The sequence below is a fragment of the Benincasa hispida genome, chromosome 3 (assembly GCF_027475165.1).
Source record: "Benincasa hispida cultivar pf3 chromosome 3, pf3_genome.v1.1, whole genome shotgun sequence".
NCBI lineage: Eukaryota > Viridiplantae > Streptophyta > Magnoliopsida > Cucurbitales > Cucurbitaceae > Benincasa > Benincasa hispida.
In genome coordinates this window covers 4104952-4121426 of record NC_143480.1, presented here as the reverse complement: position 1 = coordinate 4121426, position 16475 = coordinate 4104952, and the positions used below count along the sequence as shown (strand labels likewise).

Sequence of the window (16475 nt, the reverse complement as noted above, 5' to 3'; positions counted from 1 at the left end):
GTCAAGAATTCTAAAAGGCAGATAGTGATGGAAAATTCTTACACTAGAATACAATCTACTTTTGTTTATTTTAGTATAATAACAGAGATGAATGATTAAACTTCCGACTTCAAGAGAAGAAATACATGTTAACTACCATTAAATTAAGCTCACTTTAAAATGACATACTTCTTTTATTCAACATTTAACATATCACTAAATGATATATTATCAATATGTCATCGACCTCACACCATTCTTAAATTCTTTTTATGGCAAAGAAGGAATCAAGATAACAAAAAAAAAAAAAAAAAAAAAAACCTAATAAATATTTAAAGCCTTGAGCATCAGTACATATTCAGTAGTTCCAATGAACTAGACTGTTACATTTAAGCCTCAAGATTCGACTAAGTTAATAGACCTCTTCGCAAAGTAAAACATTTGAATTTCAAATTCAAATTATTGAGACAAGAGGCGATTCAGCTCTGTTAAGTTAGCTAAGTTCAAGGCGTTAAAAAGTTTATTTATTGTTCACAGGATATTAGAGACCCAAACCACACAATTCATAATAAACTCCATATTTTGTATCTTTGGTTTTTTTTTAAAAAAAAAAAAAAAAATTAAACGAAAAAAATACCATTTTTGTCTTTAGGCTTTGGGTAGAATTTTTATTTGGTCCCTAGGTTTTAAAATGTTATACATCTGGTCCTCAAGTTTTGAGTTTTATTTCAATTTAGTCCCTAAGCTTCAAAATATTATAATTTTATCTCTGAGATTTGAGTTTTATGTCAATTTGGTTCCTAAGTTTCAAATTTTATTTTTAACCTCAATTTTTCATTAAATACTCACTTTTGAAATATTAGGCGTCAATTTCTATTAATTAATTAAAAATAACCATGAAGTGAAAATTTAAATTTAATTTTAAAAGTGAAAAAATAGTGAAACTTAATTAATTATAATTCTTTTTTTGATTTTTAATTTATAAATATAAATTAATACTAATGATGGAAAATGAGTATTTAGTGAGATTAAAAGTGTAAATCTCGAAACATAGGAACTAAATTGAAGTAAAACTCAAATGTTCAAGAAAGAATTGTAACATTTTGAAACTTAGGGATTAGATTGAAACTAAACTCAAAATGGAAAGATTAGAAATATATCATTTTAAAACCTATGGACTAAATAGGAACTAGACCCCAAACCTAGGTACCAAAAAGATATTTTTCCCAAAATTAAATTACTTCATAAAACTATTTTGGTCAAATTCTAAATTTGGTCCCTATGATTTTAAAAGTTAGAATTTAGTCACTATAATTTGATAAAACCTCATAAATAGTCCCTATGGTTTGATAAAATTCTCATGAATAGTCACTCTATGGTAGAGACTATTTATGAATATTTGATCAAACCATGAGAACTACATTTTAATTAAAAACGATAGGAACTAAATTATAACTTTCTACAAACCCTAGGAACCAAATTTGCAATTTAACCAAATATTTTCAAACTCCAAACCATTGGAAACTATAAAGAATAATTTTAAAAAACTTGCATTTATTTTGACTAAATAGAAAACAAGAAGTGGGTTTAAAATGGTAAAAAGTCCAGCTTATTGATGATTTTATCAATAAATCAATAAATACTACAGATTCTAGTGAAATCAAAACTTTAACAGACAGATCAAGAAATTCAATCTAATAGGTTTCTCTATTATAGATTACGTAGGGGCTAGCTAGCTAGGAAGTAAACAGTTAATATTTAGAAGTTCAAAGAAGGAAAGAATCATCACTCATCTTCTTCGAAGTCCATAAGAAAATCAGTCAAGTTCTCAGAGTTATCAATGGCTCCCTCTAGTGATGCAGGATCCTCCTTTTTAGGCTTCCCCTGCATTTTCAGACAAACATTGAGGCGATGAGGAAAATTCCTTTCTAAAACAATCTTTTAACTGTTTCTCAAGTAAAATTGAAGATTATAAAACAGTTTTCTAAGTTCAGTATAGTCATTTCTAATAATAAAAGAAATTTGGAGAATATACTAAAAGTGTGGCATAGTTTTGTAAGGTACCTTATATAAGCATGGTATTGGTAAGGAGTATAAGAGTAATTGATTGATAGTCACTGAATATTGTTATAAATAGAAGCATGGTGAGTGAAGGAAGATAGGCTATAGTCGAGTGGTTTAGGGCTTGAGTTAGCATACTCAAAAGGGTGGTTCCAAATGCCTTGAACTTGGTTTAGTCATCTTTATATTTCAATATAATTCAGATCTTAGTCTTGTTAGGAGGTATCCTAACAAGTTTATGCATTACAAGAATTCATTCAATTTTATCTCTTAATTCATAAAATTTTCAATATGTAAGAGATTCATTAGCACAAAATCGAGAGTTTGACATTTCTTTTTAAATTATATGACTCAACTTGTATTTTAGCCAAAAATCTATCACTCCAAGAATTAACTCGCAGTTAGGTTAGAGCCGCAATTGCAACTTCAACTGAATTGAAAAATCAAATATAAGAGATATATTCCTAGTTTTTCCTTGTGTAACATGTTTATTTTCTTTTGCAGCTCAAATTAACAAAATGTACAGTATCAAAATCAGAGTTTTCCTAACGATCAAAGTGTTGATTATTTTCTTTATTGTGCAATTTTATATTGTACTTATTGTATTATATTTGTTATATTTTATTCTTTCCTTATTTGTAATTATTTTATTCTTTCTTTATTTGTAATTGGGTATTTCTTCTCTTTAAGAAACTCTTTCCTCCTAAGATTAATAGGAGAAAAGAATAATGGTTTCTAGCATGGTATCAGAGCAACAAAATTTTTGAAACCCTAAAAACTCAAAAAAAAAAAAAAAAAAAAAAAACTCTATTTTTTTTCTTTTTGAAACCCTAGAAAAAACCCAGTCTTCTGCCGACTGGTTGCCGCTGTCCGTTAGCTATAATTTTCCTAGTTGCTGGTTCGTTTAAGCCATCGTGTTTTTTTTTTTTTTTTTTTTTTTTTTTTTTTTCAGATCTACTGATTTTGTATTATGGGTTTTGTTTAAACGATATGTCGGACACTAAGGTATCCATCATTCGAGTTTGCGACCATTGCAATAAACCTCGACATACACGTGAAACTTGTTGGAAACTTCATGGAAAACTTGCGAATTAGAAAAGTTCTAAGCAACATGCCTCTAATGCTAATGTTGTTGACTCCAGCCCGTTTAACAAAGAGCAAATTGATCAAATTCTTAAGCTGCTACAAACCAATTCATCATCTGGTAATCCTAGTGTTTCCTTGGCACAATCAGGTACTTGTCCTCAAGCTCTCTCTTGCCTTGATTCATCTCCATGGACTCTGGAGCTTCTGATCATATGACAAGTTCCTCTTATTTATTTGAATCATATTCTCCTGTGTATTACAATGGAAAAATTCGCATTGCCGATGGCAGCTTCACCTCTATTGCAGGAAAAGGAACTATTCCTTTGACTACAAAACTTATATTACGTTCTGTCCTTCATGTTCCAAAATTAGCCTGTAACTTGTTGTCTGTTAGTAAACTCTCTAAGGATGCTAACTGTCGTGTTATCTTTTGTGAAACTCATTGTATCTTTCAGGATCAGGAATCGGGGGGGGGGGGGCATGATTGGACGTGCTAGGATGATTGATGGTCTCTATTACTTTGATGAAGTTTCTGTTAGTCGTAAAAAGTTCAGGGCTTGAGTAGTATTTGTTCTCCTATTAAAGAAACTATCATGCTTTGGCATCGTAGATTAGGGCATCCAAATTTCTTTTATTTAAAGTATGTGTTTCCCGATCTATTTAAAGGATTTGATCGTTCAGTTTTTCAATGTGAAAGTTGCATTTTTGCCAAACATCATCGATCCACCTATTTGCCTAAACCGTACAAGGCTTCATCACCTTTTTCCTTAATTCATACTGATGTTTGGGATCCGTCTAAAGTCTTAACTCATAGTGGTAAGCATTGGTTTGTTACCTTTATAGATGACCACACTCGTTTAACTTGGCTTTATTTGTTAACAAAAAAGTCAGAGGTAAAAGAGGTTTTTGTTCGGTTTTACAATATGATAGAGACTCAATTTCAAACTAAAATTCAAATTCTTCACTCTGATAACGGCACTGAATATTTCAATGAACAATTAACCAATGTTTTGCAAGAAAATGGCATTTTTCATCCGGCTACGTGTCGTGACACGCCTCAGTAGAATGGCATTGCTGAGCGAAAGAATAGACACTTACTTGAAGTTGCTCGTGCCCTTATGTTCTCTATGAATGTTCCAAAATATTTGTGGGGTAATGTCGTTCTTACAGCTACATATCTGATCAATCGAATGTCGTCTAAGGTTTTGAATTTTAAAACCCCTCTTAATCACTTCAATGAGTTTTTTCCTAATAACCGACTGTCTTCTGATTTACCAATTAAATTGCTTGGGTATACTGCTTATGTCCATACTTCTCCTCTTTCTCGAACTAAGCTTGATCCTCGAACCACTAAATGCATTTTTGTAGGCTATGTTTCTCATAAGAAAGCTTACAAATGTTTTGATCCTTTGACCCACAAGTATTTTGAGAGTATGGATGTGTCTTTTTTGGAAAATCAACCTTTTTTTGACCCAAATTTTCTTCAGGGGAGATATCTAACCTTGAAGATAATTTTTGGGATACTTTATCTCTCCCAAACATCAGTGGTCCTGCCATTATGAGCTCTAGTCCTTCGATACCAAGTATGGAGAGTTCTTCTTCAAGGGGAGAAACGCTATAAAATGACTCTACAAGTCGAAATCCTGAACTTCAGGTTTATACTAGAAGAAACTTGACTCAAAGAGTACGAGTTCAGACAATTGATTTATCACATGATCAATCAAATACTTCGATGAATGATCCTGAAGATCCAGGTATTGACACTCTACTCCTATTTCTCCTAGTTCTTCATCTCCTTTTAATCCTTTACCTGATGTCTCTGATCTTGATATTCCAATTGCCCATAAGAAAGGTACTCGTAAATGCACCAAATATCCCATTGAAAACTATCTTTCTTATCATAGATTGTCCGACTGTCATAAAGCCTTCACATCCAAAATAACCAACCTATTTGTTCCAAGGAATATACAGAAGCCCTAAATGATTTGAATTGGAAATTAGCAGTGATGGAAGAGTTCAATGCACTGAAACAAAATTGCACATGGGACATAGTCGAACTACCAAAAGATAAGAAACAGTGGGATGCAAATGGATGTTCACTGTAAAATATAAAGCTGATGGTAGTATTGAAAGGTACAAGGCCAGATTGGTTGTCAAGGGGTTCACTCAGACCTATGGCATTGATTATCAAGAAACATTTGCTCCAGTAGCTAAAATTAATTCTATTAGAATCTTGTTGTCTGTGGCAGTTAATTTTGATTGGCCTCTTTATCAACTTGATGTGAAGAATGTCTTTCTCAATGGGGATCTTGAAGAAGAGGTTTTTATGGACTTGCCACCTGGTTTTGAGGTGGATCTTGGGATTAACAAAGTGAGCAAGTTAAAGAAATCATTATATGAGCTTAAACAATCTCCCAGAGCATGGTTTGAACGGTTTGGAAAGGTAGTCACAAGCTATGGATTCGGTCAAAGTCAAGCTGATCATACTATGTTCTATAAACATACTGGAAGTGGTAAGTTGGTCGTTTTGATAGTGTATGTTGATGATATCATTCTTACAGGTAATGATGAGATAGGACTGAATATCTTGAAGAAAAACCTTGCTAATGATTTTCAATTCAAGTACCTGGGAACCTTAAAGTATTTCCTAGGAATGGAGTTTGCCAGATCTAAAAATGGCATTCTTGTCAACCAGAGGAAGTATATTCTTGACCTACTGAATGAGACATGTTTACTTGGTTGCAAGATAGCAGAAACTCCTATTGAGCAAAATTTAAAATTGGTTACTGCAACTGAAAAAGAAGTAAAAGAAAAGGAAAAGTACCAGAGGCTTGTAGGGAGACTCATATACCTCTCTCACACACGTCCTGACATTGCTTTTGCAGTTAGTGTAGCAAGTCAGTTCATGCATGCTCCCGGGTCAGTTCACTTTGAAATAGTTTATAGAATTTTGAGATATTTGAAAGGTACTCCAGGAAAAGGTATATTATTCACAAAGCAGACCACCTAAACATTAAGGTTTACACTAATGCTGATTGGGCCGGAAGCACGACTGATAGAAGATCTACTTCGGGGTATTGTTCTTTTGTTGGAAGAAACCTGGTTACTTGGCGAAGTAAAAAACAAAGTGTGGTTGCAAGAAGTAGTGCTGAAGCAGAATTTAAGGCATTAGCCCATGGTATTTGTGAGGGCATATGGATAAGAAGACTATTGGAAGAATTGAATTTCTCTCAGACAATGCCCAAATGCATCTATTGTGATAACAAGTCAGCAATTTCCTTTGACCACAATCCAGTCCTTCATGATAGTACCAAACATATTGAAGTTGATAAATACTTCATAAAGGAAAAGATTGATGCAGGAATAATATGCATTCCCTTTCTCCTGACAACAGAGCAAATTGCAGATGTGTTAACCAAAGGTCTTCCAAAGTGGCAATTCAACGAGTTGATTGACAAGCTGGCTATGAATGATATCTTCAAACCAGCTCAAGGGGGAGTATTGATTATTTCCTTTATTGTGAAATTTTATATTGTATTTATTGTAATATATTTACAATATTTTATTCTTTCCTTATTTGTAATTATTTTATTCTTTCCTTATTTGTAATTGGGTATTTCTTCTATTTAAGAAACTCTTTTCTCCTAAGATTAATAAGAGAAAAGAATAATGGTTTTTAGCACAAAGTTGTTGGAAAAACCAAAAATAATATCTAATAATTTAGATTATCATGTGTATATATTTACTTAAGACTTCAGTATGTATTGATAACTTCTATAGCTTGTGTATTGTATTAGCATTGCACTGAGATTTTCAAATTCACATCATTTCCGAATTTTGGTCATGCAAGAAAAGGGAAATACATTCAACATATAAAATATAACGATCAACCCAAACGCATGGGCCGTCTAGTGCACACACAACCATAAATTGAGAACAACATGAGTTTAATCACCTTAGGCTTGTTGAGATGGGGGCTGCTTTTCAAGACACTCCAGTTGCGTGTTATTTTTTCCTCTGCCTCTTCATCGCCCTCGACCTCACTATCCTCTCCATCCTAAATAAAAATCGAAGATGAAGTTGATTTGTTTACAATTGGAGGAATCATCAATAAAATTGGTATCGTGTATAAAGACTATATCTAAGTTACCCTATTGGAAGGTTAAATACCCCATTCTTCCTATTTAACATAATGGATTTGTTAAAACGAAACTAATAAACCAATTGTTCTTTTTTCTAATGAATCAAGTGGTAAATAAAATTGACACTACAATATCGTTTGGCTTGAGCGGTTAAAGTTTGAATCTCAATTAAGCTCTCGTTATGTTTTCACTAATAGTGTGATCTTAGAGATCTTTAGTTTTCAATAAATGATTTTTTACATTTATTTAATAGTGACGCCCAGTTGAATGTAATTTGATATTATTATTTAATATATGTGTAAGGTTTGCATCCATTAAGTTATGCTCGTAAAAGTTACTGGTTGTAAGAAGAATCAATGCAAGATAACTATGTAATAATAAACAACAAAAAGAACAAATGGAAGGACATGGAGGGAGGAGGAACTCACGTCATTTTCACCAATATCAATAGCTTGGGCCATGGCATCATCCATATCAGTCACCTGTTTTAAAGATATATCCATTCTTTAGTCTATATGATGCTTTTATTTATGAAGCTTTCGTTTTCCTTTAGCCACAATAATTGAAAGAAATGATATCAAGCTATCTGTAATAGCTTATGTCAGCAATTAATACAATGAATTCAAAAGTATCAAAACTTCTTTTGTTAAATAACTATATTAAAAGATAAGAATTTTTTGTAGAAAATCCATCAATGATAGATTCTATCACTGATAGCATGTCTATTACTGATACCATACTATCAGTGATAGAAGTTGTGCAGCTTGTGTTTAAAGTTTGATCAACCTAACAACCTGTTGTTAAATAGCTTTAAAATAACTTCTGTCAGCAATTAATACAATGAATTCAAAAGCATCAAAACTTCTTTTGTTAAATAACTATACTAATAGATAAGCATTTTTGCAGAAAATCCATCAATGATAGATTCTATCATTGATAGCATGTCTATTACTGATACCATACTATCAGTGATAGAAGTTGTGCAGCTTGTGTTTAAATTTTGATCAACGCAACAACCCTATTGAAGAACCAACCCAGAGACTAGATGATCGCTTAACAAGTCCAAACGATCATTTACAAAATACTATACGATCGCTTAAATTATGTACACGATCGTTGAGTAACAAAATGTTATACGATCGCCTACCCAATGCTAGACGATCGCCTACCAAATACTACACGATCACTGAGCTCGGCTAAACGATCGCTTAGCTCTGCTACATGAACGCTAAGTAACAAAATGCTATACGTTCGCCTACACAATGCTATACGATCGCCTACTAAATGTTACACGATCGCTTAGCTCTGCTACACAATCGTTGAGTAACAAAATGCTATATGATCGCTTAAGTTATCTACACGATCGCTGAGCTCCGCTACACGTTTGTTGATTAATAAAATGTTATACGATCGCCTACCCAACATTGAGAATAAAATGAGATACATATCAATTTCACCATCCATCAAATTTTTAAGGGTATTCATTCTTCATCCGATTTAAATGAATGGTCGGTCATTTTTCTCTCACACTAATATTCTTTTTATCACTGACATAATCATCAATTTGTGAGTATCTCATATGGGGCAATCACCTAAACATACAAGGTTGAACCATGGCTTGAACTTGTGACCTTGATGTATCTGAGTTTAGCTTATTCCTTGACCATAGGGCTAGTGTGGTAAGAACCACGCTTTCACTTCCACTAAGAGAAATGAAAGAATATACAAGGACACCAAAAAAAAAAAAAAAAAAAAAAGTTTGATCCCAACTACAGAAAATGACTTAAATCCAAAAAGACCAGGACCAATCTCATAATTACCCTGCCAAAAAATATTTATATAATCATAATTACAAAAAGGCCCAAGTCAATGCCCATAAGGAGACATTAAACCTAATCACTTCTCAAACTTTCTCCCTCAATCTGTCTCCCTAAAAATTCTATTATTCTGCTCAATCCAAATCCCCCACAAAACTGCAAGGCCTACCGCAAAACTTTACTCTTCTCCTAAATGAAGGAACTAAAAAACATCTCCTCCAGCTGAGCCCTACCATCTATATTTCAAACCCAATAGACACCAAACAACCTCATCCAGCAGCTCTAAAGTTTATGAGCAAACAGGCAATCCCAAATTGCACCATTGTGGGAACAAAACTCAGGAAGTGTGGCTTTGAACTCGATCTAAGACATTGCAAATAGTGATTATTAATCCTACACTCCCCATCTGGTGAAAGGTAAAAGGCCTACCAAAGGAAATGTGTAGTTGACAAAACGTGAAAATGAATTTAAAAATTCTAGGTTTTATCAACCATGAGCTAAGTCCTTTTCTGGCATACTTCAAATGAGGGACAAAATTGCTTAATAAATTCACCCATCCGTCTGTTTTAGGCAAGTAAACACGCACACTAAAGATAATATTAAATAAAACTCTTCTACAAACTCTACTTTGGCAATATAATTTGGTCGTTCAATGGAATTCTATTTAATCAAGTTGCAAACCAACTTCACTAGTTAATCAAACAAACCAAACAAACAAGCAAATCTGAAAAACAAAGGTGAGTTTATAAAGGCCCAATCCCCTACAACCCAGGCTACTTGTAGTTATAACTTGGGATTTTACATACATTTCACAAAGCACTTCTTTGGTGAGGGGGGAAATTGAATAATTGAAAGAATTCTATAATTAGCTTTTCTTTCAAATAAATTAAATTTTCTGGATTATTTCATGTAATTTAAATGACAAAATTTGTAATTATTGGGGCAGAAAAGGAAAAAATCACCATTTAGGTAAAATACATGGGGACGGGGATGAACAATAATGTGGAGCCAGGGAGAAACGAAGATTTGAAACTCCAAAAATAAGCACAGCTGATCGACCTTCCAATACACCATTAGATTCAGAATTAAATATTTCTAGTTCAGCTAAATTTTCCATGTGATGGGGAAAAAAAGTCTCGTCAGTTTTTTAACTTACGCAAAATGACCTTTTCATTTGCACTTTTTAGGATTCAACAAATAGAAGGAGATACCTTACAGTTAAGAAAAGGTGAAAGAAAGATACCAAATGAGAGAGAGAGCACTAGCAATTGCCTTTATCGTTTTAAAATAGACATGATATGCAGATTGCAGCCAAAGTTTATCTTTAAGTTCCTTAGTTGAATGTAGAATATCCTATCAAGCTTTGTATGTAAATACCTCAAGCTCTTCGTTTTTCTCTTTAGCCAGAATTTCCTGAAGCTCCTCTCTTGATATAATTTTACCATGCTGATTGAAAAAGGGAACAAGGAAAAGGTCAGTATTACATGTGTGAGCATAATCGAGCATAATCATCACAAACATCAACTTATGTCGTGAATTATACTCTATTCCAGCAGTTGCTAAATAATGTTTTTTTAACAGGATGTAAAAATTCATAAAGATGAACAAAAACAGAAACATCATATGGATGGGGTATAAAAGAAACTTCTAAAAATAATAAGCAAAGTAAAGCAACCTCCTTCAGAAAATCTAGCATGTCAGGCGTTGGTTCGTGAAAATCTGGACCCCTATAATCAATTATTTCATTAGGATCTTGAATGTAGTTGATGGTAGGGTACACAGGATCGCCCCCCCATACTGCAAAGGTCAACAACAGACTAAATTAAATTACTACAAAAGAGGGGGGGGGGGGATGTGGATGAAGTTAAAAAAATAAAAGAAAGCAATTTTCTCAGAAGAATATCATCTATGAAGTGAAAGTACAGGGTAATTGATACAGCGATAGTAACAAATACTTTGAATTCCAAGCCATTAGAATATTGAGAAATGGACCCAAGGGAAGTTGGTGGTAAAAGCTATGAAGAAGGGAAAAAAATAATAAAAATAAAAAACAAAAAATAAAGATACGAAACTTCTCATTAAGAAAACGAGGAGAGATTATTGCTCAGGAATACAACCTCCAAAAGGAGTTAAAAGGCAAAAAATCAGCAAGTAAACAAAGGAAGGCCAAACTAGCCATCAAAATCAAACTAATACACAATTCAGAAAGCTGAAAACAAAAGTTCCCCAACTGCGGTAAAAGTCTTAGCTGGAAAAAACATCAAATAACTTTGAGAGAGAACACCAAGATGAAGAATTTAGGCAAGCTAATTTTAAACTAATTAGAGCATGGTAGAAAAAGACTCTAAAATATTCTCTGAATTCTCTCAACTCATAATTCTGAAAGAATTGCTTTTGACTAAGTTCTCAAAGAAAATTTGCCACTGAATTTATCGAAGGACCTTGTTCAACATCCAATGTATTTTAGTGATCTCATTGACAAAACAAAAATTGTCAAAGTTGGACCCCACCCAACTAATTAGCCAGTGCAGCCAGATGAAACGTACACTTTAAGAGAAGGAATAGGATTAAAACCTATTTTTTACAGCTGGGAAAAAGATTGGTGCAGGAAATTGTGATGATAGAACAACATGACAATCGATGAATAAATTGAAATACCACACAAACTTATCAGCTTTGGAGTGGATACTTTGCTTAATCTGATCTTCTTGCATACGCATCGCCAATGGGTCCCTACGAATGCGAATATCAGTCCCCATCATAATGCGAAACTCTCTCTCTGTTTGATTTTGAAACATTTCGATCATTTGGGTGTTTTCATCTTCTCCAGTCTCTTCAAAATGTTTTTTTATGGCATCCTTTGAGGTATCCCTCTTCCAAGCTTTGACCCATTCTGAGTAGAATGCTATGGGACCTATTCTTTCCAACCTCTCCTGTTCAGCTTGAAGTCTGAAAAGATAGAATCTACTTATTACTAAAATGTTCCCAAACCACCTTTAAACAAAATGTTCCTAGACCATGGAGGTGCACAACTAGTCTTGTTTGGCTTTAAGCCCATAAAGATTTTACTTTTGTAATCAAATTTACCTCAATCAACAGCAGTGAAAATATTTTCACACCCGCAATGTGGTTAGAAAAATTTTGTAAGCATGTGAAATAAGAATCAACACGGAATTACTGAGCATCAAAATAGAATCAACTAGCATCTTTCAAAAAAGAAGAGAAAGAAGAAAAAGAAAAAAGAAAAGAAAACTCCTAGAAAAAAGAAAAGAAAACTCCTAGACGTTCAAAGGATCCAATAGACTTCCAAATTCTATATACTCCATTAAGTCTGATGCTTCTATATGAACCATATCTTTGAGTCTTTTAGAGGCACATCCCATTGTTTTTTTATACTCATGAAGGCTAGGGCCAATCTTATGTGCATCTGAATTAACCTTACGGGACAACTATATCATCCTACTGTAATTGGTTGCGAAGGATACTAATAGGATATCAAATCCTAGATAGGTGGACTTGTAAAATAAAAAATCCTAGGATGGCCATAAATTCATTCCCTCTAAGTCATTTAGTTTTTTTCATCTGACCCATAACTACTGGGTAACCTATGATACTTGAGGCCTGGTCTGAATTAGAAAGAAAATAATCGAATTAAGTTTCAGTCTGCTCAAAGTTATGCACTATTTATCATCCCTATACTTGAATCTAATAAAATTATAAACTGCATGCATTCTATATTCCTAATTAACTTTAAGAATATATTTCAGCTGCTAACATTCGGTACATCCTAAACAAGTCTAACCAAGTATACATGGTTAAGATAAATGTATCATACCACTCAAGCTAATACAGAATACCTTTCTTCCTTGTAAAGATGTCGCCGAGCCCTGTACAGAGAAGCTTCAGTTAATGTTGGATGTTCACCATACAGCTTTATCTGCCCAGTCTCTGCCATTGCTTTGAGAAAAACCTACAGACATTATAAACAAAGAAGGCCAATATAAATATCTAAAGCCGCTTTTCCTCATTTAAACAAGTTGTATATTGTGTATGGTGCTCGTCTAGTTATTAAACACGAAAATTAGATCGAAGAAAGAGCACTTTTCAAGGTTGACAAATTCTAGTTATTCATGGGGGAAACTCATCTGCAATCCTAATTAACACTGCTTTGCTATATGTATGCAAGAATCAAATATCAGTCGCTGATACACATATGTGCATATATACAATAATAATTAAGACTTAAGTGGAGACAAGCAATTAGAAATAATCTATGACTCAAATCCTGTATTTGTACTTTATGTTTATGGTTCTCGATATATTTTGCATATCTTTGCATGGAAAGTTCTAAATTCCACTCAATGCAATGTGAGTACACATGCAAAGTCATTTTCAACATTCACTATTCTCTTTCTTTGCAAATGGACTGACCGTTTCAACATCAGGTTTCCTCCTTTGCCACCTAGACCATTGCTCTTTTTCTGGCTTTCTCCAATTCCACCAAAGTTCTTCACTTGTACGTGGCTCCTCTATTGGCTTCTTCTTTACAGGGTCAATGAATGGGTGGGGATTTCCAAGTTTTTTGTCTAAATCAAATCCAGTTTCTTCCTCGTCAGGTTCTGTCCGATAAACAACATACTGTGAAGTAGCATCTTTAGGCTCCTCGATTAAATCCTCGGAAATGTCAGAGATCACTAGGTCACTTGAATCTACTTCAGTCACTTCGGATGAATCATGAGCAACAGCTGCTAGCGTTCTATTCTTCTTTCTCCTACTTCCTGGATTTTGGCCATAAGATGGAGATCCCACAGACGCACCAGTTGGTTCGGGAGCCCTTGCAGCTCTAACACGACTAGCAGTTCCTTCTGGCCAGTATTCCTCTCCTGGAATACTTGCACGTGCCCCCGAAGCTGGTTCAAGCTGCCCAGAAGTTGAGTCCATGTAACTATGGTATGGTGGGCGCTCCACCGATACATCTTCATATGATTCATCCCTATTCTCACCCTTGATGCAAGGAACCAACTGATTTCTCTGCAGTGGTTTGTTCAAGGCATTTCCAGCCAGCAGTAATCCTACTGGAAATGAACCCACAAATGGTGTCTGGATATTCAACAGAAAATTAACACGCGTTTAAGACTGGTAGCAAAAAAGATGAGCTGGATAAAACCACTCTTACACTCGGGAGAAAAAAATTGCAATCATGACATGATAAAACTGCAAACCTTCAGGAAATTTGATAAAGATTTCCCGCCAACACATCCATTTGCATAAAATACTCCATTCCATCCTCTATCTGCAATTCAAATATCTTTAGAGTGATAGAAACCAATCCCATTCTTCGCTGGCTTATAACAAATTAACAAATTCTATACGGCTAATTTGATCGACATTAAAACTACAAATCATAATCTGAATAACGATAACAAACCAGGATAAAGGCATGGAGTAGACAAGGAAGCCATCTCCAACCCAGTATATATACTTATAACCTGCACATATTTTCTCATTACAACACTATGAAATAGTACAAATCATGGGAAAAGCCACTATTCTCAGGGAATTCTTTTCCAAATCTTCATTAGATGATTCGTTTTACCAAAATTGAGAGGCGAATAACATGTAATGCGAAACTCACAGTTAACAATGGAGCAAACGAGTCCGGCTGCGGTCTACTCCGGTGGTATTTTGATTGAGATCACCGGAGAATTTCAGGCGGGTTAAGCTGAGGTTTTTCGCGCTCCTGCTGCCCCGAGAGGCACATGAAATATATTGAACAGGGTTTTAGAAGTGGATAAGGTTTAAAGCATTCAAAATTCGATTTGAATGAGAAATAATTTGACGAAATGACCCGAAACCCAAAAACTTTTCTACTAATAACTTCTTCCTAAAAAAATTTTTACCACTGATATTTTCTCCATGTAAAATTTCAAAATTATTTCTAGTTTTTAAAAAGTCTTCAGACCACACGGTGAACATGTCTTTTAAGCTAGCATTTAGATATTACTAAGCGATCGGATAGATATTACTAAGCAATCATAGAGATATTACTAAGCGATCGAAGAGAATACTAAGTGATCGTCTAGCTATCCACTATAGTTTATATTAAACGATCGTTTAGAGAATACTAAGAAATCGCTTAGCTAACGGTTCCGCAATCGTTTAGATATCCATTATGTGATCGTTTGGCTAATACTAAGCAATCGTTTAGATAATACTAAGTGGTAATTTAGCTAATACTAAGCAATCGTTTAGCTAACTGTTACGCGATCGTTTAGATATCTATTACGCGATCATGTACTAATTTATAAAGCGATCGTTTGGCTAATACTAAGCAATCGCTTAAGTTTTGTTATGCGATTGTTTAGAGAATACTAAGTGATCGTTTATGTTTTGTTAAGCAATTGTTAGATAATATTAAGTGATCGTTTAGTTTCCGTTTAGATAAATTTGTGCTACATTTGTAGAATACAATTGGTGTTGTACATTTAACTAAGCAAATAAATAACTAAGCGATAGTTTAGATAAATTTGTGCTAAAATTACATATTGTACAGTACAATTGGTGTTGTACATAATATAATTGGTGTTAAAATGACATATTGTATAGTGTAAATTTGTACAGAATAATTGGTGTTGTACAAAATATAATTGGTGTTTTACAGAAAAATCGAAGCGAAAGCGAAAATTACATATTGTTTAGTCTAGATGGGCCAGTGTCAGGTGTTATCAACATTTGTTTGTATGTTTTCTTGTTATGTCCTATCTGTCCACATCGTGTACACCTGTGCATTTGTCGTGGCTCCTCTCCAATTAAAGGTATCCTGACGGTTTGACGTTGGCCTACACTTACTGCCTTTTGCGGTAGTAGAATTGGTTCAAAATCTGCAACCCATTCTTGACTGTGTCCGACTGACAAGATTAGTTCAGCGTAAGTAGCAAGCACATACTCAACTGTAAACCACTTTGCACATAATGTTTGAACATTGATGTTTCTCAGGGTCGCTGCAGATATTGCATGGGAGCATGGGATCTGAGGCAATTAAACTCCATACACGAACATGTCCGTCAACAAAGATCAACCAACCCCCTCAAATATCCATCGTCCACATTAATTATATGCATATCCACCAGAGAAACACAATGTGTTCTAGACATCAATTCTGATTCTTTAATAATACTCATTGCGTAATCAGTCACAATGTTTGTGCATGCCATTGCGTGTGTACGTCGAATATAAAACCAACCTTGTAGTCACTTGCGGATATGCTCTAATAACTTCATTATTGGTAGTTATTGGGCTTCTTTCAACACTCCATTGAGGCATTCTACTATATTTGTCGTCATCTTGTCATACCTACAATGGACTCGATAAACCTTTGCCCATCGTTGTA

General features: G+C 34.1%; 1 protein-coding gene across 1 annotated transcript; it reads right to left on the bottom strand.

The window, feature by feature from the left end:
* Positions 1-1565: 1565 nt before the first annotated feature.
* PTAC12 (plastid transcriptionally active 12) lies at positions 1566-14929 on the bottom strand. Its single transcript, XM_039027822.2, has 11 exons — positions 14721-14929; positions 14514-14574; positions 14308-14378; positions 13517-14185; positions 12943-13055; positions 11775-12034; positions 10761-10882; positions 10463-10531; positions 7697-7750; positions 7082-7183; positions 1566-1863 (listed from the first exon to the last, which is right to left on the bottom strand). The coding sequence occupies exons 2-11, from the start codon at positions 14545-14547 to the stop codon at positions 1765-1767; spliced, it is 1593 nt and encodes a 530-aa protein (XP_038883750.1). The 5' UTR covers positions 14548-14574; positions 14721-14929; the 3' UTR covers positions 1566-1764.
* Positions 14930-16475: the final 1546 nt, after the last annotated feature.

What these genes read in the sequence shown, in the direction of transcription:
- PTAC12 (XM_039027822.2), bottom strand. Translation starts at nt 14,547, where the DNA reads ATGGCTTCCTTGTCTACTCCATGCCTTTATCCTG. An exon ending in GGAAACCTGATGTTGAAACG is followed by an intron (nt 13,056 to 13,516) that starts GTCAGTCCATTT and finishes TAATGTCTGTAG; the next exon opens with GTTTTTCTCAAAGCAATGGC. An exon ending in CATCTTTACAAGGAAGAAAG is followed by an intron (nt 12,035 to 12,942) that starts GTATTCTGTATT and finishes CTATCTTTTCAG; the next exon opens with ACTTCAAGCTGAACAGGAGA.